The sequence below is a fragment of the Hyperoodon ampullatus genome, assembly GCF_949752795.1.
Source record: "Hyperoodon ampullatus genome assembly, chromosome: 1".
NCBI classification, from domain to species: Eukaryota; Metazoa; Chordata; class Mammalia; order Artiodactyla; family Ziphiidae; genus Hyperoodon; species Hyperoodon ampullatus.
In genome coordinates, this window is record NC_136914.1 from 42,914,462 (window position 1) to 42,941,673 (window position 27,212).

The 27,212-nt window shown below is 43.6% G+C and overlaps 1 protein-coding gene across 1 annotated transcript in view; it reads left to right on the forward strand.

The window, feature by feature from the left end:
- Nucleotides 1–14,916, forward strand: part of FRAS1 (Fraser extracellular matrix complex subunit 1) — a gene marked incomplete at its 3' end in the record, with an annotated part of 456,967 nt that extends 442,051 nt beyond the window's left edge. The window contains exons 70-74 of the mRNA XM_079718352.1: nucleotides 2,707–2,823; nucleotides 7,693–7,859; nucleotides 10,699–10,904; nucleotides 12,111–12,257; nucleotides 14,323–14,916. Of these exons, the coding sequence (XP_079574478.1) occupies nucleotides 2,707–2,823; nucleotides 7,693–7,859; nucleotides 10,699–10,904; nucleotides 12,111–12,257; nucleotides 14,323–14,916 (1,231 nt within the window). The remainder of the gene's footprint in view (nucleotides 1–2,706; nucleotides 2,824–7,692; nucleotides 7,860–10,698; nucleotides 10,905–12,110; nucleotides 12,258–14,322) is intronic.
- Between the last annotated feature and the right edge of the window lie 12,296 nt (nucleotides 14,917–27,212).

Consider the following 27,212-nt stretch of genomic DNA (forward strand, 5'->3'; position numbering starts at 1 on the left):
GAAGGAACATTTGGGCTTGCCCGGTGGCGCAGTGGTTGAGAGTCCGCCTGCCGATGCAGGGGACACGGGTTCGTGCCCCGGTCCGGGAGGATCCCACATGCCGCAGAGCGGCTGGGCCCATGAGCCATGGCCACTGGGCCTGCGCGTCCGGAGCCTGTGCTCTGCAACGGGAGAGGCCACAACAGTGAGAGGCCCACGCACCGCAAAAAAAAAAAAAAAAAAAAAAGAATGAACATTCAAGCAAAGACTTGGAGGTGGTGCTAGAGTTAACTATGCAGAGTACCGGGGAAGGGGTTCCTGGCGAATTTCCTGGGGTGTCAGAATTCTGGCATGCTCAGGGAACATCAAGGAGGTTGGTGTGGCTGGAGCAGAGTGAATGAGGAGGAGGGTAATAGGCAGGAAGGAGTTGGGTGTCGGGCCTCTGTGGAACCTTCTAGGCCAGTGTGCGGACTTTGTCTTTCACTCTAGTGCAGCAGGAGCCACTGCAGGGTTTGAGGGGAGGAGCAACAGGATCTGGCCTGACTTTTGGAAAGCAAGGGTCAGGCATGGACACTTCTGCCTAATTAACTCTTTCTATTAATTAAGAGTTAGTATTCACGTTATACAGGTCAATTTTTGTGTAATTCAAAGATAGTATATGAGATCTCATTTCTTGCTGGTCCAAGCTTTGGAGAAAGATAAAGATCATGTGAGAAAACTGCAGACATACAGACACAAGCTTTGGGGGCATGAAGGGGCTTAGCAACTAAGCCCTGAAAGTTCACCAGGTTTGTCTAAAATCATACAAACGTGGCAGAGGCAAAGCAAGAGTAGGGTTAGACTATCTTCCCGTTTCCAGCCTGTGCCATTCCACTCAACTGAACATAGGATGTGTCCTAAAATTTTTATTTACTTGTTTATTTATGTTTGCCAAATCTTTGCTATCACTTTACTAATAAACAGATACAAATAATACAAAAGAAATGGTCAAAGGATGAACACAGAAGATGTGAGAACTGTTCACGATCACAATAGTTAGAATTAGGATTCACGGCCCTGAGCACCTCATTCAATGGATGGCAGCCTCCCAGGGCCCTTGAAGAATCTTCCTGAAGCTTCTGGCTGTCTGGCTGCCTTCCAGGCAAACTGCCAGGGCTGGGCTGCTACCGATGACAGGTGTGGGAAGTGAAGTAGGTGAGGCTACAAAGGCTCCACGCTTTCAGGTTCATGACCTACAGAGTCCCGTGCCCCACCATAAACGTGGAAATTCCCATCAAGTCATCTCCGATGAGTGATTTTGTTCTTCAACTTCGTTTAAAGGGATGAAGCTCTAGGTCCATCCACCTCATTACAAATAGTTCAATTTCATTTCTTTTTATGGCTGAGTAATATTCCATTGTATGTATGTGCCACATCTTCTTTACCCATTCATCCGATGATGGACACTTAGGTTGTTTCCATCTCCGGGCTATTGTAAATAGGGCTGCTATGAACATTTTGGTACATGTCTCTTTTTGAATTATGGTTTTCTCAGGGTATATGCCCAGTAGTGGGATTGCAGGGTCATATGGTAGTTCTATTTGTAGTTTTTTAAGGAACCTCCATACCGTTCTCCATAGTGGCTGTACCAATTCACATTCCCACCAGCAGTGCAAGAGTGTTCCCTTTTTTCCACACCCTCTCCAGCATTTATTGTTTCTAGATTTTTTGATGATGGCCATTCTGACTGGTGTGAGATGATACAGAGTGAAGTAAGTCAGAAAGAGAAAGACAAATACTGTATGCTGACACACATATATGGAATTTAAGAAAAAAAAAGGTCATGAAGAACATAGGGGTAAGACAGGAATAAAGACACAGACCTACTAGAGAATGGACTTGAGGATATGGGGAGGGGGAAGGGTAAGCTGTGACAAAGTGAAAGAGCGGCATGGACATATATACACTACCAAACGTAAGGTAGATAGCTAGTGGGAAGCAGCCGCATAGCACAGGGAGATCAGCTCGGTGCTTTGTGACCGCCTGGAGGGGTGGGATAGGGAGGGTGGGAGGGAGACGCAAAAGGGAGGGGATATGGGAACATATGTATACATATAACTGATTAAATTTGTGATAAAGCAAAAAATAAAAAAATAAAAAAAATAAAAAAAATAAAAAAAAAAAAAAAAAAAGGGATGAAGCTGTAGAGTTGGGGAGAGAAGCCTTGAAACTGAATGCTAATGAATGGGGGTGGGGCGTTCTCTGGAGTGGCGTCCTTTAACCCTGAGGCCTTTGCCACCTATTCAATCAGAGCAGCAGCAGCCAGCACAGTCACATCTCAATAAATAAAAGCTTTTGTAGTGGAGAATGTGTAACAGGGTATCAGTCAACAAGAAACACTAAACAGAAATTGTCAAGTAAGTTTCATGGGACTCTAAAGGAAATCTAGTTCTGTTTTGCCTTCACCGGAGCCTTTTAGATTTTTATCAACAGTGTGCCTTTCTCAGCATTTCTCATGAAAAGGACTTGACTGAGTGAAAGGAGCTCTATTTAACACCTCTGGATAGTACTCTAAAGGTTAAAACAATCAGTGATGAATTCCTGAAACTTGTTTGCAGACTCATAAGGTTCTTGGTCGGATGCTGAACACAAATATCATCTGAAAACCGTTTAATGAAGTGTGTTTCTGGGTAAGTAAATAATCTATAAATTGGTCCCTCTAACCACAGTCTGCCTGCATGTTTCCAGGAAGGACTACTCCGGGGAGTACACCATCTACCTGATCCCTTGCACTGTGCAGCCCACTCAGCCTTGGGTGGACCCAGGAGAAAAGCCTTTGGCCTGCACTGCACACGCCCCAGAAAGGTAGGGAAAGACAGCTGAGCCTCACTATGGCGAACTTACCTACTCGCTAACACTTATTTGTATTTAACCTCAAAACCAGTTTTTGTGGTGCCATTCCAATCATTCCTTGACATGCAGAGTGGCGAAATAGCAAGTCGTCTGACCCACATTCCCAGCTCAGATGGAGCAAGACAACCCTCTGCCTTATACTGTAAACAAGTGTTCTTTTTACCGTCTGTTCAGTGCCATGTTTTTCGAATTGTTGTGCTTCGTGTTGGTTGGTGGTTTTGCTGTTTAAAATAGCTCCCCAGCATAGCGCCTAAGTGCTGTCTAGTTTCCTAAGTACAAGAAGGTGGTGATGAGCTTGATGGATTGTTAGATAAGCTTCATTCAAGCATGAATTTCAGTGCTGTTGCCATGAGTTCTATGTGAATGAATCAACAATGTATATCAAATAAGGTGTCTTTAAACAGAAACATGCATAAAACAGGGTTAGGTATTGATCACTTGTTGAAAATGTTGTGACCAGAGGCTGCAGGAACTTGACCCTGTATTTCCCTCAGGAGCAAATGGTTCACTGTTCACTCATTCAGTCTTCATTGCAACGTTATAGAATGTAACTACTGCAGATAACGAGAATCAACTGTCCATCAGCCCATCCCCACCTCTGACCTGAGACCGTCCATATTGTGCCAATGTTCACTCATTCAGCCAGTATTTATTCAGCTCTTATCGTGCACTTGGCTCTGGCCTCAGCATGGAGACTAGAGGAGAGGATTAAAAGTCCCCTCTGCTCTCAGGCAGTGTATAGTCTAGTGCCACCTTTCTAGGAGCTGAGCAAAGTGAATAGAAAACATTTCAGAGGAAAGACACTGAAGGCAGAATCTGACATTATCATTAAGAGAAGATAATTTGGAATGCGACTCTCAAATTAAGAGTCTGAGAGGTGGCCATTGGATTTGGCAATGGGGAAGTGGTTGATGATCTTGACAAAGGGCAGGTTCAGTGGACTGAGGGGGATGAAGCCTGATTGGAGTGGGTTCAAGAGAGGGAGGCAAGAATGTGGAGACAAGAGGGAACAACAATGCTTAAGGAACTTTGTTATAACGGATGTCAGATAGAGGGGCATTAGAGGGACACAGATGAAGGGTCAAAGAGGTTTAATTTGTTTGTGTTTCAGGGTGCAAAATATTTCAGGATGTTTGTATGCTGGTGGGAATAACCCTATTGGTCTGTTAGGGGAAATGTGACAATGCAGGGGGAAGAGGGAAGATCTGCAGAGCCGAGTCCTTGAGTAGGGCAGGGGATAGACCTGGGACATGAGGGGAAGGGCCGGCCTTAGCCAGAAGCACAGAGAGCTCATCCACTGAAAGAGGAAGGCAAGCACAGTCTATGGATACAAGTGAAGGGAGAATTAGTAGACTGGGAGGGTAAGGATTGCAGAGGAGACATCTGACTGAGTCTGTTTTCTCCATGAAATGAGAAGCCAAGCATTAGCTGGAAGTGAACAACAATGAGGCTTGAGAAGAGAGGAGGAAGTGAAACAGAGTCGTCTCAGAAAGTGGGAAAGTAAACACGGTAGAGTTATAGTTGGCAGCAGATCGGCAGTGCTGAGGGCCCCATTGAATTGTTTTTAATATTATTGATGTAAGATGAATAACACACATTTAAAGTATATACAATTTGATCAATTTTGACATACATGTACACTCGTGAAACATCACCACAATTAAGATAGGGAATATATCTGTTTCCTTCAAAGGTTTCCTCATGGCCCTTTGTTATCCCTCCCTCCCATCTCACCCCAGGCCACCCCTCCCCACCAGGTGCCCGCTGATCTTTGTGTCACTACAGATTACTTTGCATTTTCTGCTAATTTATATACATGGCATCACACATCACACAGCATTCTTTTTCTCTAACTGCTTTTGTTCAGCATGATTATTTTGACTCATTCATACTGTTGTGTATATCAGTAGTTTGTTCCTGTTATTGCTGAGTTGTATTCCATGGTATGGACCCACTAAATTTGTTTATCAAATCGATCAGTTGATGGTCATTTGATGGACATTTGGGTTGTTTCCAGTTTGGGCTATTATAAATAAAGCTGCTATGAACATACATAGACAAGCCTTTATATGGACACATGGTTTCTGTTTTCTTGTGTAAATACCTAGGAATGGAGTGGCTGGATCCTATGGCAGATGTATGTTTAACTTCTTAAAAAAGTGTCACACCATTTCCCAGTGTTTATAAATGTGTAACTGTGTGTGTACATTCCCACCATGAGTATGTTAGTGTTCCAGGTCCTCTGCATCCTGGTAAACATGGTCACTGAGGGTCTGGTGTGGTTGGAGAATTAATGAGTGAGATTAAAAGAAGAGGTGAGCTGGGAAGAGAGGAGTTGGTAGTTAGAGAGTGAAGTGTTTGAAAATGAGTTTTTTTGGAGGAGGTGCCTAGTGTGATGGTGGAGGGTAGGTGGCTGCAGTGGGGAGGAGAACTTGCTCTTTGGAAGTGAGGACATCAAGGAACTGAGAGTCTAGGGGAATAGAAGATTCATCCGTGCAGATGTTGAAATCATGGAGACTGAGGGCAGGGGCAATGCTGGAGAGTCCATAGTCAGCCAATTGTGGGAAGGATGGTGACCAGGAAAATGGCGGTTGGATGCAGAAAGGAAGAATAGAGGGCAAATCATCTAAAGAGAATTGCTGGGGAATTTTTATTCATGTAATAAATTTTTTAAATTATGAAATATTTTAGATACCCAGAAGACCATATATCGTGGATATATAAAACCTCAAGAACATTACCTAGCTGCAATGAATTGGGTATCCCTTGGGCTATGATACTGATGATAAGTGAATATAATAACTACCACTGCTATTAGTGACCGTGTATGGAGTGCAGACTATGTGCTTACTCTGTACTAAGCTCTTAACATTCAATCTGCATTACAATGACCCCCCACAAATTGGTACTGTTATCTCCATTTCATAACTAATGAAACTGGGAGTCAAAGAAACAGAAATAGAACATTACCGCTACCATTGAAACACCCTCAGTGCCCCTTTCAGCTGTACTCTCTCCCCAGCTCTCCACTAAGGTAACCACGAGCCTGATATTTGTACTTATCACCCCTTGTTTTGGTTTATGGTTCACCTCATATTTACTTCTACATGGTTTTGCATGTTTTTGAACTTTATATAAAAATGTCATACTGCGTGAATTCTCTCTGCAGCTTTGTTTTCCCTCAGTGAATCACTTGTTGATTCATAAGTGAAATCAACATTTATGTTGATCCATGTAGCTGCAGTTTGTTTTATACTGCATTAAAGTAGTCTTAATAGGAAGAGTCCACAATTTATTTGACCACTCTATTTGGCTTATAATCCCAGATCCTATTACAAACAATACTCTATGTGTCTCTTAGTTACGTGTGTGAGAAGAGTTTCTCCAGGGTAGGTGCTGGATTTTTTTTTTTTTTTAAGAGGAGAGAGGAACAAAGGTTTGAAATGGCAAAAAGGAGCAAAAAAGGCATTAACCCCTTCTCCAGTCCCAGTGCTGTGTGGGTGTGGAAGTCTGCAGGGTAAAGAGTATTGTTGGAGTGTGCTGAGGCTTCAGGGTTGATATTCTTCCCTTACATCAGGGACATCCTTACCTGTGGGTTCCCTGTTATTCCCAGGGTGACTTTCCCCCTTGGGCCTAATTTTGCTTTTGATCATCTCCATATCTTTCAATATGTCTCCATATGGATGCAGTAGAACTACAACACAACAAATAATCAAGCCTGACTGGAAATTCAGACTTAGTTCAAAACAATTGCGTCTCCTATTATGCCTATTTTTGTGAGTCTGTCATACATATAACCTTATAAATCATCATTATCATCATCTCAAGTCCTTTATTCATTCTCTTTAATCAATAAGTATTTATCAAGTGTCTTATGTCCTGGCACTGTGTGGATTCTGGTAATAAATACCAACATCAACAAGACAAACCTATTTCCCTGAGTCAGATAAATGAACTCTTGGTACAATTAATGGTTATATCAAAGCTGTGGAAGCATAGTCAGCCTTGGTTTGTGTGGGTTTCTCCTATACCCCAAGTTCCTCCTACACCTCAACCCTCTCAAATCTACCCCCTGGACAAGCTTCAGTTAAAAGTAGGGAATGATCAGATGGACTTGATTGGAAGAGTAAAGCATTCAAATTATCACTTGTGCATTATTCTTTAACAAACATATGTGTTAGGAGCTTGGCCAGCCTGGCAGGTACAATGGTGAGCAGATAGGCATGGATCATGACTCTATGGAACCCATAGTGGGTGAAGCAGACTTTGATCACGCATTTAAATAGAATAGCAGACCACAGTAAGTACTATGAAAGAAAAGTGCACAGTGTGATGAGAACAAATAAGGGATCTGACCCAGCCTGGGAGGGACGAAAAAGAGGGTAAGCTTCCTAGAGAAAGTGGTGCTTGAGTTGAGATCTGAAGCATAAGAGTTCACTAGGCAAAGGACGGTGGCAGAGGAAGGAGTGTTCCAGTTGAAGGTTTAGCAAGACCAGAGTCAGGAAACTTTAAATTCATTACCGCTAATCTCAAACCGGCCCCCAGGGCTTTCCAGAATGAGAGGGCCAGGAAAAGCAAAGAGTGTTGTAGAGTCTAAAGACCAATTAGATTATTCCTGCTCCAAAGAGCAGATGAACCTCATAAGGACATGAACTAAATAAAGACTCTCGCCTGCACACATCTCTTTATTCAGTAAATATGTAGCACCTACAACAAAGTACTGTTCACAATCCTGAGAAGGGTGGGAAAGGGAGGGCAGCTCAAAGGGCAAATGCAAAGTCGACCCTGCTCTCAAGAAACTCTTGTTTTCCCCACATTTAGATTCCTGATACCCATTGCATTCCAGCAGACCAACCGCCCTGTCCCTGTTGTATACTCGCTCAATACTGAATTTCAGCTCTGCAACAATGAGAAGGTGTTCCTGATGGACCCCAACACATCTGATATGTCACTGGCGGAAATGGATTACAAAGGGGCCTTCTCCAAAGGTAAGTCATTCCCTTCACCTGCAGACAGAGACTCCTCCGCTGGACTTGAGAAGCTTTCAGATAGGTCCTTGGACGAGCATCTCTGCTCATTGGCTTTCAGTCAACTCTCCAGGGAAAATTCCCCCAGCATTGGTTCCAGGGCAGCCAAGGTTTAGTCAAGGAACAGACCCATATTCTTCCTTCAAGCTATTTCAAAATAAGATCACATTCTTGGTGCAATAATGATCAGCACTGCGATACTGTGGGAAGCACTGGTCTGAGTAGTAAGAACACTGGGGTTTCCAACCAGATTCTAACCCACTGTCTGACTTTGGGTAAACTGCTTCATCTCTCAGTTCCTCAGAGAGATTGCGGTATGACCCTACTGCATGCCAGCCTCAAAGCTATGCCAAACATACATGTCCTCTCCAGCAGGCCTTCTCTACTTGAAATGGTTCCTCTGTCCCCCTCCCTGTCCCAAATAGGGCTCCCTTGACTTTCTTCTCCTTCGGGTCTCTATCTAAATGTTAACCTCTCAATAGAGACTTGCCTTGATTGCACCAGTCAATCTAATATAAGCCTTCATATTTATCACTTTCACAGAATGCTGTTCATCTTTTATAGTACTTATCACAATTTTTAATATTATAATATATATATTTCTTTACTTATTTATTGCCTATCTCTACCACTAGACTGTAAGTTCCATTAGAACAGAGATTGTGATCAAATACCAAATTTGCACGCCATACCACCAATGCCAAGGTGCTCAATAAATATTTGTTGAGTGAATTAATAATAAATGAATCAATCATCTGCCTTTTCTCTCAGTTCTCTCTTCTGCCTTTCTCTTACTTTTAATCTTCTGCTCACATCTGTATTTTTTTCTCTCATCCTAAAAACACATCCCGTAACAGAAAAAGAAAATCTCTCATCCCTACCTCTTCCTCAAACTTCAGCCCATGTTCTCCTTTTCTTTTCTCTGAGAAGCTTCCTGAAGGAGTGCTGAGCACACACTGTCCTCATGGCCGTTCTTCCCAGTCACTCCTCCATCCATCTGCTGCAGGCTGGGTTTGTCCTACCACAGCTCAGAATCCTCTCCTGTCCATGACACCAAACCTATGGATTTTGACACTTTTTTCCTGTTTGGTTTCCTTTGCACCAGCCTCACCTGACACCATCTTACCTCTCTGACCACTTCTCACTCTCCGGCCTCGGGTCTCCGTCCTCTGCCCCATCCGTGTTGCTGTCTCCATGTTCCATGCTTGACTCCGGTTCTCACTTCAGTGCTACTCCGGCCATCCCCCTGGCTTGGCTCATCCCTTTACCCTGAACTCTTCCTAACCTCCCACTACCCCACAACCATTCCACAAAAATTAACCTTGTCCCTGGTCCCTCCTGAGCTTCATTTCCACACTTCCACATGCGGACCCAAACTGCCAAACCCCTCCAAGTGGATGTCGTTCAGACACCTAGAGACGTCTAGAACTGGACTTATCTCCCCCCAAACGTGTTCCTCTCACATCCACTGCCCCACTGACTGCATCACCATACTCCAGGTGGCCCAGCCAAAGACCTCAGGGCTATCCTCTGCTTCTGCCTTGCCTTCTGTATCCCATCTATCATAAGATGGATGGTTCCAACTCTAGACATTTCTTGAATGCATCCCCTTGCCTCACTGCTATATTTTGGATACCTATTTCTTGCTAGAGCATTAAAATAACTCCCTGGTCTCCTTGTCTTCATTCTCCATGTTTCTAAAGCCCAGGTGCGTTGACATTAAGCCCCCATTTAAACCCTTCCGGCGTTCCCTATTACTCCTCTACTCAAGTCCAGAATCCTCACACCATTAATCAACCTTCCTGGGAGTCTCTCCTGCGAGCCCTCCCAACGCCCTCCACCCCAATCACTGGCCTACCCAGTGCCATTGTAAATGCTCGGGATGAACATCTGGAGTCAGACGAATCTGTGCTCAAATCCTCCTCCCCACGTGTCACAGATATGAAATGCTGGACAAGTTATTTAAAATAGGGATAATAATTGAACCTATCTCTTAGGCTCTTGGGAGGATTAAATAAGACACTGTAGGTAAAGAACTTGATGCCCAAGCAGGAACTAAGGAAAAGTACCTACACCCGGGCTGATACCTTTCCAGCATTCCGTAGTTTGTACATGGACTTGCTTTTGCCTAGATTGCTCTCTCCAGCCTCTCCTACCCGCCTCAAATGCTCTATCTGACAAATGCCTACTTATCATTCAGGATACTGCCCAATGTCATCTCTTCTTTAAATCCTTCCATACCTTTCCTCAGGCAGATTTTTGTGCTCAGCTATATGCTCATTTGATGTTACGTACCTTCCTCTGTTGTACACAGCAGTATCGTGTGGCAGTTAATAGTGTGGGTTTTTCGAGACAAAGCACTTTGACTTTGAATCTCACCCTCACCACTTACTAACTTTGTGACCTTGAACAAGTCACTTAACCACTCAATTTCCTCATCTGTAAAATCATGAGCACTACATGAGTTCTTCCATGGGAAGGACTTAGTACAGTACCTAGCAAATGGTATGAGTTCGATAAATGTCAGCTATTATTAGCAATTGCTTTGCTTTTATTTCTGCCCTCTCATCTGTGTCTCACTCACCTTCGTATCCCCTGCACGTAACAGAGTGCTTGCCCTACCCTAAATACTTAAGTAACATTTACTGATTAAAAGAAGCTATACATGAATGAATGTGTATTTTAGGGGCACATGGACCCCACAGCTCTTCATAGAAAGGTACTTTTGACTCTATCTTTGACACTTTTTTTCTCTTTAAATTTAAAGTCTGACCTAATTAATGCCTTGCAATCTTTTCAGGTCAAATCCTTTATGGCCGAGTACTTTGGAATCCAGAACAAAATCTTAATTCTGCTTACAAACTGCAGCTGGAGAAGGTCTATCTTTGTACTGGCAAGGATGGCTACGTGCCTTTCTTTGATCCCACGGGGACAATCTACAATGAAGGGCCACAGTATGGATGCATTCAGCCAAACAAACACCTAAAACACAGATTCCTGCTGCTGGTATGCTAACTGTTAGTGTTAAAGGGCTGACACACGAGTAGATTTCCTCAGCTATGGTTTTTGCCTGAAGCAGATAGAACCCCACTCTTGACGGTTTTCTACATATATTGTTGTTGTTACTTCTATCAGCTTAATGTTAGTATTGGGTTGGCCAAAAAGTTCGTTTGATCTTATGAAAAAACCCGAACGAACTTTTGGCTAACTCGATACATATTACCAAATGTGAAGGTTTGGTGGGTAACAAGACAAGCTGTTACTGATGTTCTAGGAAGAGGAAAGTCTAAGCCAGTGTTTCTCAAAGTGTGTCCCAGACACCCCTGAAGATCCCCAATATTCTTTCAGGGCGTCCACAAGGTCAAAACTACTTTCATAACGATACGATGATGCTTGCCTTTTTCATACTCAGTCCCTCATGAGTGCCAAGAGTACGAAGGTTTTATTGATATGGATTCAGATTCCACATTGTGACTAACCTTTAGAAAAAAATACCACTTACTGAGCTTTTAGTATCCAAAAAGAATATCCATAATTATCTGAAAAAGTTATTCAAACATTTCTCTGTCTTCCAACTACATAGCTTATGTGAGGCCAGATTCTTCATATACTTCAGCCAAAACAACATGTCACAACAGATTGAATACAGAAGCAATTGTGAGAATCTAGTTCTTTAACAGAGATTTGCAAAAATGTAAAACAATGCCAGCTCTCTTTTTGGGAGGTGGGTGTGAATACAGACATTTTCACTAAAAAATATGTTACTTATGTTAACATGTAGTGAGTTTCTCATTTCTATTTTAAAATGAATTAGTAAATACATTTTTTAAAAAGTTGTTAATTTGTAACATAATTACAGTGTTAATTTTAATACAGTAAATATTGATAGATATCAATCATATAAAATGAAAGCTTTGGGAGGGGTCCTTAATTTTTATGTTCTGAGACCAAATAGCTTGAGAATTGTTGGTCTAGGCTCTCTCACCCATTGGGTTTTGAGATTACAGAGGCCACCAAGTGTCCTCCCTTGAAGAGGGCAGTTGGTGCCCAGAGGCAGCGGTCAACTTAAGGAGAGGGCTCCTGCAGAATGTGCCCTCCTGACCCGACCCAAAGGAAGAGTGGAGAGTACCTTTCTCCTCCCAGTGACTGCCACCTGCCAGTTCAGTGGTTCAGTCTTTCTAAATCTTGTGTTTCTTTTTTCTGAAATCCTAGGACCGCAGTCAGCCAGAGGTAACGGACAAGTACTTCCACGACGTGCCCTTTGAAGCCCACTTTGCTTCTGAGTCGCCTGATTTCCACGTCGTCAGTAGCATGCCAGGCGTGGATGGATTTACTCTGAAGGTGGACGCACTCTATAAGGTGAGTGTGGTGAGAAGAATAGAAGCGCAGGATCAAGGTCACTTTAAAGGTTACAAAAAGGAGGATGACATCATCTTTTTGATGTCAGTTTCTTTTTATAGCATTCTTACTGGCAGGTCTTTTTTTTTTTTTTTTTTTTTGCGGTATGCGGGCCTCTCACCGCCGTGGCCTCTCCCGCCGCGAAGCACAGGCTCCGGACGCGCAGGCCCAGCGGCCACGGTTCACGGGCCCAGCCGCTCCGCGGCACATGGGATCTTCCCGGACCGGGGCACGAACCCGTGTCCCCTGCGTCAGCAGGTGGACTCTCAACCACTGCGCCACCAGGGAAGCCCCTGGCAGGTCTTTTTTTTATTGTTGTTAAGCTCAACATTCATCCAAAACTTTACCGTCTATCCAGTAGACTAATAAAATTCTTTAATTTGCATATAGTCACTTGTCATGGCTCTTTGCTGCACCAGCTGATTTTCACAGGCATGTGGAAATATTTAACAAAGTCATAAATACAATTCAGTAATTTAGAATGGTGAGAATTACTAGTATTTGATAAGCAAAAATACTCTAAGTCCCAGTAATAAAAATAAACTTCCAAGATCAAATTCCACTCTTCTCTGTCTCCAAATAGTAAGCCATGACCTTGGATTTCAGAACTATTATCACTCTTCAGAAGTTATTTCAAAATCATGGAGGGTTTCCATGGGGGCAGATGAGAGGGAAATAAAATATGTGATGACATAACTCAGGGGAGGATCCAAGAAGTGTTAAGATTTAGCAGATTTTTGTCAAGTATCTGTGTATTACGCACAGAGTAGGTGGTTAGTGAATATTTGTTGAATGACTCTATTTTAGCTAAGTTCATCAATAAATAGTAAATTGGCATAGAAAACAATAAAAGGTACTGAGAATAAATGTGATTATTAATACTATTACTCCACTGCTATCAATAAAGGCCAACACATCATAAGTGATGACTTAGCTAAAGAAACCCTGAAAGATAAATTCTTAGGACTATTTCATGCACAGGTAGTGAAACTGAAAAAAACTGTGAGTATCTGACCCCAGATCACCTTAATGTGGAAATAAAACAGGACCCCAAAATATTCGGTTCAGTTCTCTATTCACAGACACCAACCATGGCTAATGCTTTTCTTTTTTCTTTTTTTTTTTTACTTCATCAAAACCTTTATTTATTCTGCTACAGTTACAGTGGCATATTTACTCATCTTTAAATGCACCATGCATAGTCTTACCTCAACATTTTTCTTAAAGGGTGCCAGTTATGGTCTGATTTATTCCATGACTTTAAAAGCAAGAGGTTCTTTAGTGGATCAGTTTCCTTTCTTTGTTTTAATTGAAACACATTTGATATACCATATTATGTTCATTTCAGGTGGACTCCAGTGGCAAGAATTACTTGCAGTGATTTGACATTTGCATACGTTATGAAATGATCGATGTGATAAGTCTAGTAACCATCTGTCCCCATACAAAGCTATCACAGTATTATTGGCCATATTCCTTATGCTATTACATCCCCTGGCTTATTTATTTGATAACTGAAGGTTTGTACCTCTTAAGCCCCTTCACATATCACAGTGCTCCCCACACCCTCCTCCCTCTGGCGACTACCCATTTGTTCTCTGCATCTATGAGACTGTTTTCATTTTGTTTTGTTTGTTTTGTTCTTCTGATTCCACAAATAAGTGAAATCATATGGTATTAGTCTTTCTCTAACTTATTTAACTTAGCGTAATGCTTTCTAGGTCCATCCATGTTGTCACAAATGGCAAGATTCTTTTTTATGGCTGCATGGTATATATATATATACACACACACACCCCACATCTTCTTTTTCCATTCATCTATTGACGGACACTTAGGTTGTTTCCATATCTTGGCTACTGTAAGTAATGCTGCTTTGAACACTGGTGTGGCTAATGCTTTTCTTGAAACCGTTTATCTATTGGGGCTTGTGGTGGGCAGCTGTCTTTCCACTGCCTTTCCTCAGAGGTGGCCTGTGGGCAGCAATGACATGTTCGCTTTGTCTCGCCATCTCCTCCTCCTGCAGGTGGAAGCCGGACACCAGTGGTATCTCCAGGTGATCTACATCATTGGACCTGACACCATCTCAGGTCCCAGGGTCCAGCGCTCTCTCACGGCCCCTCTGAGGCGCAACCGAAGGGACCTGGTGGACCCCAGTGGCTGGCTGACCCTTGACGAATCCCTCATCTATGACAATGAAGGGGACCAAGTCAAGAATGGCACCAATATGAAGTCGCTGAATCTGGAGATGGAAGAGCCAGCTGTAGCTGCTTCTCTATCCCAAACTGGGGCGTCTATCAGCAGCGCCCTTGCTGCCATCATGCTCCTACTTCTGGTGTTTTTGGTGGCTTGTTTTATCACCAGGAAACACCAGAAACAGAGGAAGAAGCCGCCCACAGGGGACATTTTGGAGGAATACCCTCTGAATACCAAGGTGGATGTGCCCAAGAGGGGCCCAGACAGGGTGGAGAAGAACGTGGACAGACAGTACTGCACCGTGCGGAACATCAATGTACTCAGTGAAACCGAGGGCACTTATGTGTTCAAAGGTGCTAAAGTAAAAAAATTGAATCTGGAAGTCAGAGTTCACAACAATTTGCAAGACGGAACAGAAGTTTAATGGAGGAGATCCATGAGTATTTTTTTTCTAAAATCATTTTTATAAAACGGGGGGAAATACTGGTATTTTTATAATCTTGCCGATTGAAAAGGGAAAACTATAGCTTTGCGTGGCAGAGGCACACATCACGTGCATCAGCTCACAGCTGAGCTACCTCATTAAACAAAGAACCACTGAGACCCCAGAGGATGGAAGTTCTTTCATGGATCCCATTAACCATGTCAGCAGCGACAAATTGTTCCTTCTGTTAAGGCTGATCTCAGAAAGCCAGTGTCTGGTGTTAGGACAGGAGTGAGCTCCACAGCTGGTGGAGCTCAGAAGGCTGGGGGTGTACCAGGCAGGTCTCAGAGGGAGAGAGACAGGGATGCAGGGCCTTTGGTCTCCTCCCCCCACTCCAGCTCCCTTCTGCTTGAGATTCTCCTTGGCCTCTGCACAGCAGAGTTCACGTTGCTGACACCCAGGTTCTGCTCAGAATTCTGCTAATCAGCACCTGTGTGTCTGCTCATGTGTCCACTTGACAACCTGCCCTCCACGGCTTCTGATTGTACCTTGCATCACCAGCCCTTTTCACCTGGGAGTTCAAAGTGGTCTGGACTAGAGCATTTCTCCACAACTCAAGGGAGAAACCTCGGCCTCGCCTGTCAAGCATCAGGCAGAGCGGAACCCTCCTTATGGAGGGGGGGGGGCGGGACTGAAACCTGGGGAAAGGAGGGACCTGGCAGGCGCCTCAGAGAACATCAGTGATGCCCTGCACCCTAGGCCCAGGGTGATGTCCTTGTGCCTGGCTGGTTTACACTGCAGCCAGGACACATCCAGACATCCTCCCTGACAAAGGATGCCACCTGGCAAGATTGCTGAACTGTGGCCTTTTAATTCAGCATTGCTGTGGATTCTTGAAACACCTACCACAGTTCCTGCTACCCCAGGCTTTTCCCCGTCCAATAACAGACAAGCCGTGTGCTTTGCTAGCTGTGGGGTTTTTATTTTGTTAGGGTTGCAGAAAAGTCACAGATTCAGTTGAATAAAGTAAATTAGGAGAAAGCTCAGGCCAGAACGAAATCAGAGTTAATGGATGCCAACTAGTAGTCATAGCAGAAAAGTACTAGTACTCACAGTAGAAAAGTACTAGTACTCCCAGCAGATAAAGTACTGGTGCAGCAGATAAAGTACTAGTACAGCAGATAAAGGCACCGTTCCTGGTACAGTGTTTCAGGGATTTCTCTTTTGAGGGTTCTTTTTTTGGTAGCTCAGGCACTTATTTTATCCTATCAGCACATGACAAGGCCATGAACACATGGCTTTAAAATGATTTAGTGTTCAAATAGCAGCTTGATGATGTTGTACGTAGGGTGCGCACTGCTTGCTTTTGTGTTTCAGTTTTGTTTCTGCTGTATTGGCAAAAACATAAGCATGCATGTCGTGTTATTTTGAACTGGAGGCACCATTCCATTGTTCAGGAGTAAAAGACACGTCCCCTTCCTGATGCACGGCACGCTGTAATCACTGAGCAGATCACAGAGCATTCACATCGTGTAATATTTGTATTAGGATGACCCTAGCCCTTTGAGAACATTCCACACTGGAAATACTTTGGTCCTAAAAGCTAGAAAGAATGAACCGTGAGAGGTTTTAGGCATCTCAGCCAGAATCCAAGCTCCTTGAGAGGAGGGCGGGTGTGAGCCGTGCCTTGGGTTCTCCAGCAGTGCCTTGTGCATAGCAAGCGCTCCAGGAATATTTGTTCAGTAAACAAATGAATGGTGTCATGGGTGAATGATAGAGAAATCAATTTAGGGAGGGGAGGAGAGAGAGTATGGTGGCCGTATCACAAGGGTAAGTAGAGGGGGAAAAACTCTCTCTTCTACTTGGATTATAAAATAATCTTCTCATTGGAGCCAAGAAGCACCACTTGACATAGGCATGAATCTGGCAGTGGGCTTGAGGAGGACTGAACAGAAAAGCTGTAATAATGTACGAGCAGGAGGTGAGACTGTGAATCATTCTCCAGAGCAGGACATTTAGAGGAAAGCCTGACTTAGCAACTCCCAGCTGAGCACAAAGTGTGCAGAAGATGAGTTGGAGTGAGTGAGCCCAGAACTTGCTACTCCTGACTGCTCAGGTGCTACCCGAGGCCAGCTTGGGTGTTAGGGCTGGAACTTCTGTATTGGACTCATGGACACCCAAAATCGGTGTCTCATGGCTGGAGAGCTCATCAGCTGAGCATGGAATCCTCTCCAGAACAACCTAGAAAGTTGATGCTAATTCTGCAAGGACAGGAAGCCAGTTGCTCGTGGAGCAACTTTTGATTTGGCCTGTTTATCACTGCTCCTAGGTCCCTGAATGCTTGCACGTTGAAGCAGCAACTTTCCACTTGCTCGAATAGTCTTCTTGCAGTGCCCTTCTCTTCATGCTAAATAGGGCACATGGGTGGGCAGAATGTAGACAGATGGCAGCACGGAGCCAGTGCGGGAAGGAGTGGAGACTGATCTCACAGTGCTCCTAGCAGCCTAGGTGGAATAGTTCTCGAATGACAAGAGCAGCTTCGCTGCGGAGAAAGGAAAGCCCTTGGGGTATCCCCGCCTCCCTTCCTTTCTATCCCCCACTACGTACACTTTATTGAGTGCTGATCCTTCCCTAGTGGACGCACACTTGTGAAATAGAAATTGCTCCGAGAGGTAAAACTGAGATTTACTTCTTTGATACAGAATTTTTCATTTCTTTTATGTTTTATACTTCATACTAGGAAGCAGAGAACTTGGTGACTGATGTGCACTTATACTTCAGTCAAAGCTCTCCTTTCGGTTTTTCTAACTTGCTCACTAAGGCCTTGTGTGTGTTTTACTAACCTTTTATACCATGTCTTTAGGTGAGAAGGAACAAAAGACCCTCAGGGGTTGCTATTTGCTATCGCATGCTGGCTGTGAAGGTTAAAAGATAGAAGAGTCTGCACCTCTGTCCTTAGATTGTACCCCAGGCCTCCTGGCCGACTCACACAGATTCTTACAGGTACATGCAGCAAGAGTGTTGGGATGTGTTTTGCACAGTTTTACAATAGTCAGTCTCGGTGTCCCACAGGTATTCATTCTTCTTGGATACTACACACCTGCTCAGACTTGAGTAAAACATCCGTGGTGCTGTCAACCTGATTTCTTGACTCTGAAATGATCTTTGTGTTTCCAATACGAATTTGTGTGTTATGAATTTCTGATTTCTCCAATAGCATATGCCACTATATAAATTTGTATTCATAAATGACAGTCTGGTTGTGGTTTTTTTGCTATGTTCATCTCATTAGATTCTTCATCTCATTAATGTAAGACAATGCCATTGAGATGGCAAAATCATTCTAAAATTTGAGACAAAGCTTTTTGGAGAAAATCCCTTTGAAAGGGTTGCATCCGAGACACTCGCTACTTGTGCTAAGATCAAGAATAAATTACCTATCCCCATATTATCATAGTTCTTCCTTTGCAATCTGTTGAAACCCCAGGACAAAGAGGAATAACTAAAATCTCCATGTGCAATACAATAAGATGATTATTTACGCTATATTCATAATCATCAAACCTTCTCAGGACACTCGATATCGTGTGAAAATGGCTATGTCCTTTTATACAGGCACAGAGATTTGTTAGGTGTCCGTGACTCACCCTGGAGATGACCAAAGCTCCAAATAAGAATTTATTGGCTCATGCAGGGAAAATGGCAGAGTCAGAATGAAACTTAGCCCAGGCATTCTGCAAGCCTGTGTATTTGTCCCCTCTGGGAAACCAGTGACAGTGGCCAGCAGGGCTCTGTTGGCATCTTTTGATGGCACATTTGCAAACCCAGCAAGACTTGAAAAAGTATTTTTCATGAAATCTGGGGAAAAGATGCCACAACCAAACCTGGGATTTCCTTAGATGCTGTCATGGGCTTTGCGTGAACTTTACTTCCTCACGATTTCCTATGATTGTCCCTTGCCTAACAGCAGGCTCTAAGCCCTGGGGTGCATTTCTCCCATGCAGAAGCTGTATCAGGAGCCAATCTATGAATTGTTAGGACTGGCTATGAAAATGCTTCCTGAGACCTGAAATTTCATGGCCATACAACGTAGGAAACATGGGGGTAAGTGGCAGAAAATGAGTTCTCATTTAGATTTTGCAATATCTCACAGACTAGGGTTTTGAAGAAACATAATGAGAACAGGAGAGGGAGACTATTGAGAATATCCTACTAGATTCAACCCCATGAAATTCCTAATTTTATAAGTTAAAAATTGTCCAGTATCAGTGGTTTATACTGCTCAACTATTAAGATGCCACAGTGAGTAATAAAGATTCTATCCCCAAATGAGCCTGAGATAGCTCTAAGCAGGAGCCCTTTCAATGGCATACTGAGTAGCTAGTGGCCCAGGTAAAGTCCTAGGAACAATATCAATAACACGTCGGGCACATCTGCCAATCAAGAGCAATGACTTCTTCACCTTCTCTACCTCATTCAGTCCTGGTGAAATAGTTGTAGGTCATTGTCCTGGATAATTTTCTCTGAAAGTTCCATATGAATCCCAGAATTTCAAGTCTTTGCACAAACTGATATTGCTTGAAAATGGTCCAAAGTTCCTATAACTCTAATTTAATGCTCGTCCTGAAAAATTCAGTCACTTGATTGATACAACAAAATAGACCCATGGTGCAACTCTCTCTTAAAAATCTAGCAGAATTTTATCCCCATGCTCATTTTGGTTTCAGGCTACCAAGCTCCAAGACCAGCAAATTATAAAAGTTTTTTAGAATCCCAGACTGGGAGAGTTTCTGTAAATTGTTAAAAAAAAAAAAAAAAAAGTTTCAAGATGCCTCCCTTAAACATTCTCACTAAAGGAATGTTTCCAAAATGAACCAATCCTCTATACTAGTAACACACAAAAGTCCCTGTGCTGCTTATTCTGTTTGCCTTCACACCAATTCTCTGCCCTGTTTATGCTCCAGGAAACTGACTTCCCGAAATTGCGTCTCCGAGGCTTTCTTGCACCCTTGGCTTTTGGTTGAGATTGGCCAAATGGAGACATTGATGGGAAAGAAGTTAAGGTGTCTATCCCTCCCCACTGCCTTGCTGTGGTTCTGGCAGTGCCTGCATCCCTCCTGGGCCACAGGTCCTGTTGGGCAGCCCCCTCCCACTGTCCCTGTCGTTGAGGCTCTGACAACACCGTCCCTCACTTGCCCATGCAGACCTAGAGGTAGCCATGCTTTCATCCTGTCTCTAGTCCTCTGGCTTCATCACCCCTGTGGATTCCTTTAACTTAACCCTGCCCACGCTTCCATAGAGTCCCTTCTTTAAACTATTTATTCAAACCCTTTTAGTTTGCTATTTCTCTTCTGCCAGAACTATAATAGAGTCCTTAAATTCAGTGTCATTTGATTATAATTTTCTAATATAAATCAGAAATAATCACTTGAACTCAAATCCTGTCTTAATTTTAAATTTGCCCGTTATTATAATCAGTGGCACGCTGATAAATATTTCACGCCCAGCTTTTGGCATCAGGGAAGGCCTGATTGGAAGCATTTGCTGGCTTTTGTGTTGTATATGCCCTCACCATGGCAGAATTTAACCTAATTTCGCTGAACATGGAGATGGGAAGAGATACACAGGAACACAAGTTGATATAGCATTTCTACCACACAGATAAAGTAAACATAAATAACCTCAAGATCATCAATAACAGTAAAATGTCAAGGAATTAGAAAGTTTGAGTACCTTTGCTTTTAACATAATTTATTCAATTGTGTTTATTTAATATAAGTTTTAATAATGGCTCTGTTTACTTGCAAAACTCCTGAAAATTTAACAATCGGCTCTCTCATGCTGGACTGGCTCAGCTCACAACTGTGAGAGAAAACATAATATCCACAACCGCTTGGTCAATTTAACCTGCTTTTTTGTTAGTTTTTCCCTCACATTTTACCATACATTTAAAATATACCTCAATAACTTTGCTCTAAAATCTTATATTTGACTCTCAAATTGTTCTTTTTAGCAGAAAGAAAAGGTAATATAGGAAAATTAGCTTCTTATAAAACTACCAAGTGGTTCAATGTATTCAGAGATGTGAAAGTTTCATCAAACAATTTTTTCTGTTTGTTTTTTTTTTTTTCTGGATGACTATAAACCTGGTTTCTGGGATCCTAACATTTATCATTATTATCATTTTATCACCTAACATTTACTTCTGAGAAAATCCATCTGTTGAGGGAAAAGTATTAATTGTATAAATACACTATAGCATGATTCTAGTCTAAATGGTGGTAACTGGGCAGTTGTTACAAATAGAAAACCTCAAAAAAACACAGTGCATTTTGTTTTAAAGTTGCCATCCTGAAACCAAAGAGGTTAAACGCTGAACCTGGAATAATTAAAATAAATCCTACATGTAAACACCACCTGTTACTCATTTCCTTCTGGATATAAATCCAGCTTTATTACTTCCTGGTTGTGTGGGACAAAACTTGTAGAAGTTACTGAATCCCTCTGAGCCTCTTTCTGTATTTTCAAAATAGAGGTAATCACACCTAATTTAAGCTGGTCTGTAGACTTGAAATAAGACCATTTAATTATTCAATTAAAATTTGGCTCTGATAGGATGATCTAACTGCACTGCTTGGAAGGCAGCAGTGAACAACACCCAGTGTAGGTGATGCCCAGAGATGTTCCTATTCATTTCCTCTTGCTGCTGCAACAGATTACCACAAATTTAGTGGCTTAAAACAACACGAACATGTTAGCTTACAGTTCTACAGGTCAGAAGTTCAAAATGGGTCTTACTAGGCTAAATTCAAGGTGTTGACAGGCTGCATTCCATCTCAAGGCTCCCGGGGAGAAACCATTTCCTTCCCTTTTCCAGTTTCTAGAGACCACCTATGTTCCTTAGATCATTACCCGCTCCCATCTTCAAAGCCAGCAATGACCAGTTGAGCTTTCTCATTGTACCATCTCTCTAGTTCAGATTCTGCTTGCTTCTTCCCCACTCAAAGACCCTTGTGATTACATTTGGTCTACATCATCCAGGATAATTTCTTTATGTTAAGGTCAACTGATAAGACTTATATGTGGAATCTAAAATATGACACAAATGAACTTATCTATGAAACAGAAACAGATTCACAGACACAGAGAATAGACTTGTGGTTGCCAAGGGGGAGGGGGACTGGGGAAGGGATAGATTGGGAGTTTGGGATTAGCAGATGCAAATTGTTGTATATAGAATGGATAAACAAGGTCATATTGTATAGCATAGGGAACTATATTCAATATCCTTTAATAAACCATATGGAAAAGAATATGAAAAAAATAAGTTCAGCTGATTAGCAAACTTAATTCCATCTGCAACCACAATTCCCCCTTGCCGTGTAATGTAACATATTCACAGATTCCAGGTGTTGTTGGACATCTTTGGGGACCATTACTCTGCCTACAGCATATGCCTATCATAATATGGGGCAGAGTTTTGAACCACAGAAGCCAGAATACCCAAACCACTAGCCCCCTCATGCTGCTGCTATAAACCAGCAGATTGTCTCTTTTGCTCAAAAATTTACTTTCAGAAATGGAAGGGACCCACTCAGCGCATGCACCCATTTAGTCTGTATGTCTTCCCTGTCTGCTGAGCTGACAGGGGTCATGAGTAATGCCAGTTTCAGTTGGTAGAGAATGTGTACATAACTATAGAGCTTCTGAACTGAAAAGAAGAATGGCTTCACCTAGATTGCTGCCTAGTCCTTTCTCCTCCCCTCATTCCTGAGGGGCCCTTGGGGTCAACCTCTCGGCATTATATGTAGATTTATAAGCAGTACACTGTAGCTGAATGCTTTGGAGCCAAGTTGCTTGGGTTTGAATCTCAGCTACATGATTTGCTGGCTATGTAACCTTGGGCCAAGGTCTTATTCAGCCTGTACAGTTTATGCAACTCTTAAAAATGATACAGAATAGGACCTACAGCATCTGGTTGGGGTGAAAACTAAATAAGATGATGTGTGCAAAGTATTTAGAACAGTGTAATGGGTAGTGAAAAAAAAATGTTAGCTAAACTGTTGATTATTTTGTAGTCCCAAACACCAAAATAATATTTGGTTTAGTGGTTGAGTTTTTTCCCCAAGGAAACTCTGATTTCCATGCCTAACACTCTCCTGGGGTCTAGAGACTCTCAATATTTCTACCTGTCCCCAGACCTGAATATTGGATGTAGTTGTCCTTGTTCCATTTGACAAAGCTTGGCCGTGTCACTAGCTCCCAGCTCCTCCCCAGTGCCTCTCTGTATGCTGCTAATGGGTTAGCTTACGGTTCACAACTATCCCCTCACTGCCCTACCCCCAATGGGAAAAGTATACTTCCACCTCCTTCACCGTTGGGCTCAGTCATGTTACTTGCTTTGACCAATAGGATGTTAGCAGCAGTGACGCAAGAAGGGCTTGAGATATGCGTGCACAGTTGGGTGCGCCCTCTTGTACTCTGACGTCACCAGGAGAAGAACTTCCTCCAAGTAGCTGTTGCCCCTTCAGCTTGGACCTAGAATGGACCTATGAAGCAGAGACACCTCAGCCATCCTGCAGAGCTGAGAGAATACATAAATGATTTGTTTTAAGCCCCTGTGTTTGAGGGTAATTTGTTATATAGCATTATGGTGGCAGCAGCTAACTGATACATTTGTTCATCCTCTTAAAAGTTTTCACAATACAGCCCTGATTAAAAACTAATCATTGGGGCTTCCCTGGTGGTGCAGTGGTTAAGAATCTGCCTGCCAGTGCAGGGGACATGGGTTTGAGCCCTGGTCCAGGAAGATCCCACATGCCGCAGAGCAACTAAGCCCGTGTGCCACACTACTGAGCCTGCGCTCTAGAGCCCACGAGTCACAACTACTGAGCCTGCGTGCTGCAACTACTGAAGCCCACGCGCCTAGAGCCCGTGCTCGGCAAAAGAGAAGCCACCGCTATGAGAAGCCCGCGGACTGCAACGAAGAGTAGCTCCCACTTGCCGCAACTAGAGAAAGCCCGTGCAGCAATGAAGACCCAACAGATCCAAAAATAAATTAATGAATTAAAAAACAAAAAACTAATCATTGAACTAAACTAATCTGTATGCCTGTTCACATCTTCTCCTAGTAACCAATCACTCCCTATGCCATACAGTCAAAAATTTCTCCCTTTCTATCTTTATTTTCAAATGGTAATGTCATCAATTCACACACCTGTGAACAAGAAGCTGTATCAAATAATGGTCATTGCAGCATTATTCAAAGTAGCAAAATATTGAAACGATGTAATACCCATGATCAGGAGAATGAGGAACAAACCATGATATAGCCGTGAAATGGAATACTATACAGCACTTAAAATGAATGATGAACAATTGCTACTAGAGTAGCTAGCATTGAACAGACAGAGCCAGTGGCAGAATATACAACATGATACCATATATTTAAAGTTTAAAAATCTGCTAAAGAGTATCATATGTTTATGGCTATATCAATATTTTGAAACAAGTATAACAACATGCATGAGAATAATAACACGGTGTATACTATTGGGTTATCTTTGGAGAAAGAGTGAGGGAAATGGGTCAGAAAAAGCACAAAAGGAACATCAATTGTCAACATACCTTTTAAAATGTCTTGAAAACATTCTAAAAAAATACAGCATAATGTTTAAGATTTGATAAAGCTGGGTGGTGAGTATACAGGTATCAATATTATTATAATATTATCATTTATTCTTGGTATCTTTCAAATATTTACAATTAACTTTTTTTTTTTTTTTGCTGTATGCGGGCCTCTCACTGTTGTGGCCTCTCCCGTTGCAGAGCACAGGCTCCGGACGTGCAGGCTCAGCGGCCATGGCTCACGGGCCCAGCCGCTCCGCGGCATGTGGGATCTTCCCGGACCAGGGCACAAACCCGTGTCCCCTGCATCGGCAGGTGGACTCTCAACCACTGAGCCACCAGGGAAGCCCTACAATTAACATTTTTAATAGCAGTGTTTTTAAGGAGAGACTGTGGGATTTATTATAAACTGCTTGGTATGATCTGACTGTTTGTGTCCCGCCAAAATTAATATGTTGATATCCTAATCCCCAGAGCAATGGTCTTTGGAGGTGGGGTCTTTGGGAGGTTGTTAGGCCCTGAGTGTGGAGCCTTCTTGAATGGGATTAGTGCCCTTGTAAAAGAGTCTCCAGAGAGCTCTCTTGTCCCTTCCACGGTGTGAGGATACAGTGATACTTTTGTGTATTTTTCTCCGTTAATCTGTCTTATGTCATTTTAATTCCTAGAGCAGCCAGGAGAACCTAGAAGGGTAGAGGAAAATTTCTCCCTGCCTGGCAGGATAAAAACCCTGCCATTTACTCCCTCTGTGACTTTGCTCACTTTACCTAATCTCTCTGTCTCAGTTTTCTCATTTATAAAATGGGGCTAATAGTATCTACCTTATAGGTTTATGGTAAGATTTAAATTAGTGCATATCTGTGGAGAATTCAGAACAGTGCCCGGCACAAAGGAAATGCTAGATAAGTGTTACGGACTGTTATTAGTGTTTAGCTGTTTGCCATCCCGTACCAGGCCCTAAGCGTCTTGGGAGTGGGGACTGTCTGATCTCTAAGTCCACAACGCCTAGAACAAAACAAGCTTGCACTAAATCTGAAGAAAAGCTTAATGTAAGTTAAGGAGAAGTGAAAACCGAGGACACGGGTTTCACTGTGAGGACGATGCGAGACGAGGGCGGTAGAGTTTTAGAGACGCCGAGGGCGAAGGGCCGAAGGCGCGCCTGCGCAGAACTGGCGCCCGGACGGCCGCAGGGCGCGGCTTCCCTTTCCCAGCCTCCCGCGGCGGTCAGGTGGACTCGGGAGGCGGGGGAGGGGCGGGAGGAAGGGGCGCGGTCCTGGCCACGGGCGGGAGCGAGCGCGGAGCAGCGGTGCCTGGGGCGCACTCCCTCGCTGGCCGCTCTTCCGCACGCCCGTTCCCGGCGCCGCGCTCCAGGTAAGTTCAGCCTCCCCGCGCGTCGCCGCGAGCCTCGCCAGCCACCCCGGCTGCCCCGCAGCTCGGAGTCAGGGTCGCGCCTTGGCCGGTTCCCCCGCGAGCGCAGCGCGGCCCCGGGTCAGCGCTGGGCTGGCACCCCCGCCACGTACCGACCCGGCTGCGGGGTGCAGGGCCCCAGGGGCCTCGACGGGCGTGGAGGCCACCGCCCCCGTTTCAGAATGGAGGAAGCTGAGGCCCCGGGCAGCAGAACTGCCTGCCCTGGGAGGGTCACCCAGTTCATTCAGCTCGGGGCGGGGCGCAAGCTGACCAGCTGTCCCGGCGCCCTCGACCCTTGGCTTTTCGTCACAGCTAGCCGCGCAGGGATACAGTTGGCCATCTTGGCTCCCCCTACCCTCAGGTCTCGGGAACAGAAAAAGAGCGGGGAGCCGGAATGGTTCTCCCGGTCCCTGGCGTCGTTAAGAGGGGCTGGCTCCAAGCTCTGTTCTGAGGACTTGAACCCCACGCATCCTTGTGAGCACGTCCCTCCTCTTCACTTAGGCAATTTACCTTATTTCACTTAATTTTTTTAGGAGGTAGGAGAAAAGTATTTACATATTGGGCTTTGGGAGTCCGAGAAGTTTGCTTTTCCATGAAAAGACTCACCTTTTTCTTTGATTGCAAGAGTCTGATTCACTGGACACGAATCATTCCCCTGGCATTTGAGTCAGCAGGTAGGGGATCTGAGTACTTGTTTGCAAGTGACCATATATAGGAAATTGTGGTTTCTGCTGGGCCAAGGAGGTTCTGGGTCGCTGGAGGCCCCTCGGGCTGCTGATAAGAAGGTTGTAACACGGCCCGGCTAAATTATTTCCAAGGATTTGTGTTCTACACAGTGAGTCAGACTCGGTCCTCCGCCAGAGCTACATTTACAACTTTCTAAAAATCAACTTCATGAAAATTGTAACCCATAAAAACATTATTCTGCAAAGATATCGCCACTGGCTTTCATGAAGGCAGAAAACTTCAAACTGACGAGAAAGGAAATTCAAAGAAAACCAGAAGCTTGTTCCCAGAGCCGCGTGGTTCTGTAGAGACATGGGCTGAAATATAGGGACCGAGGAGGAAGTAAAGGAAATGACGTAAACGCTCTAATCTCTTTCAGAAAAGGATGCTTAAGGTTCTGTTGTTAGGTCATTTAGCCTCCACTGTGGAGTAATTTTTCACTTCTTAAAACTGAAATCAGTAGTACGTGTTTGTAATTTACAAATTATACTGAATCAACACATATTGAGCATTAGCTTTGACAGTGTATGGGCGGGGCA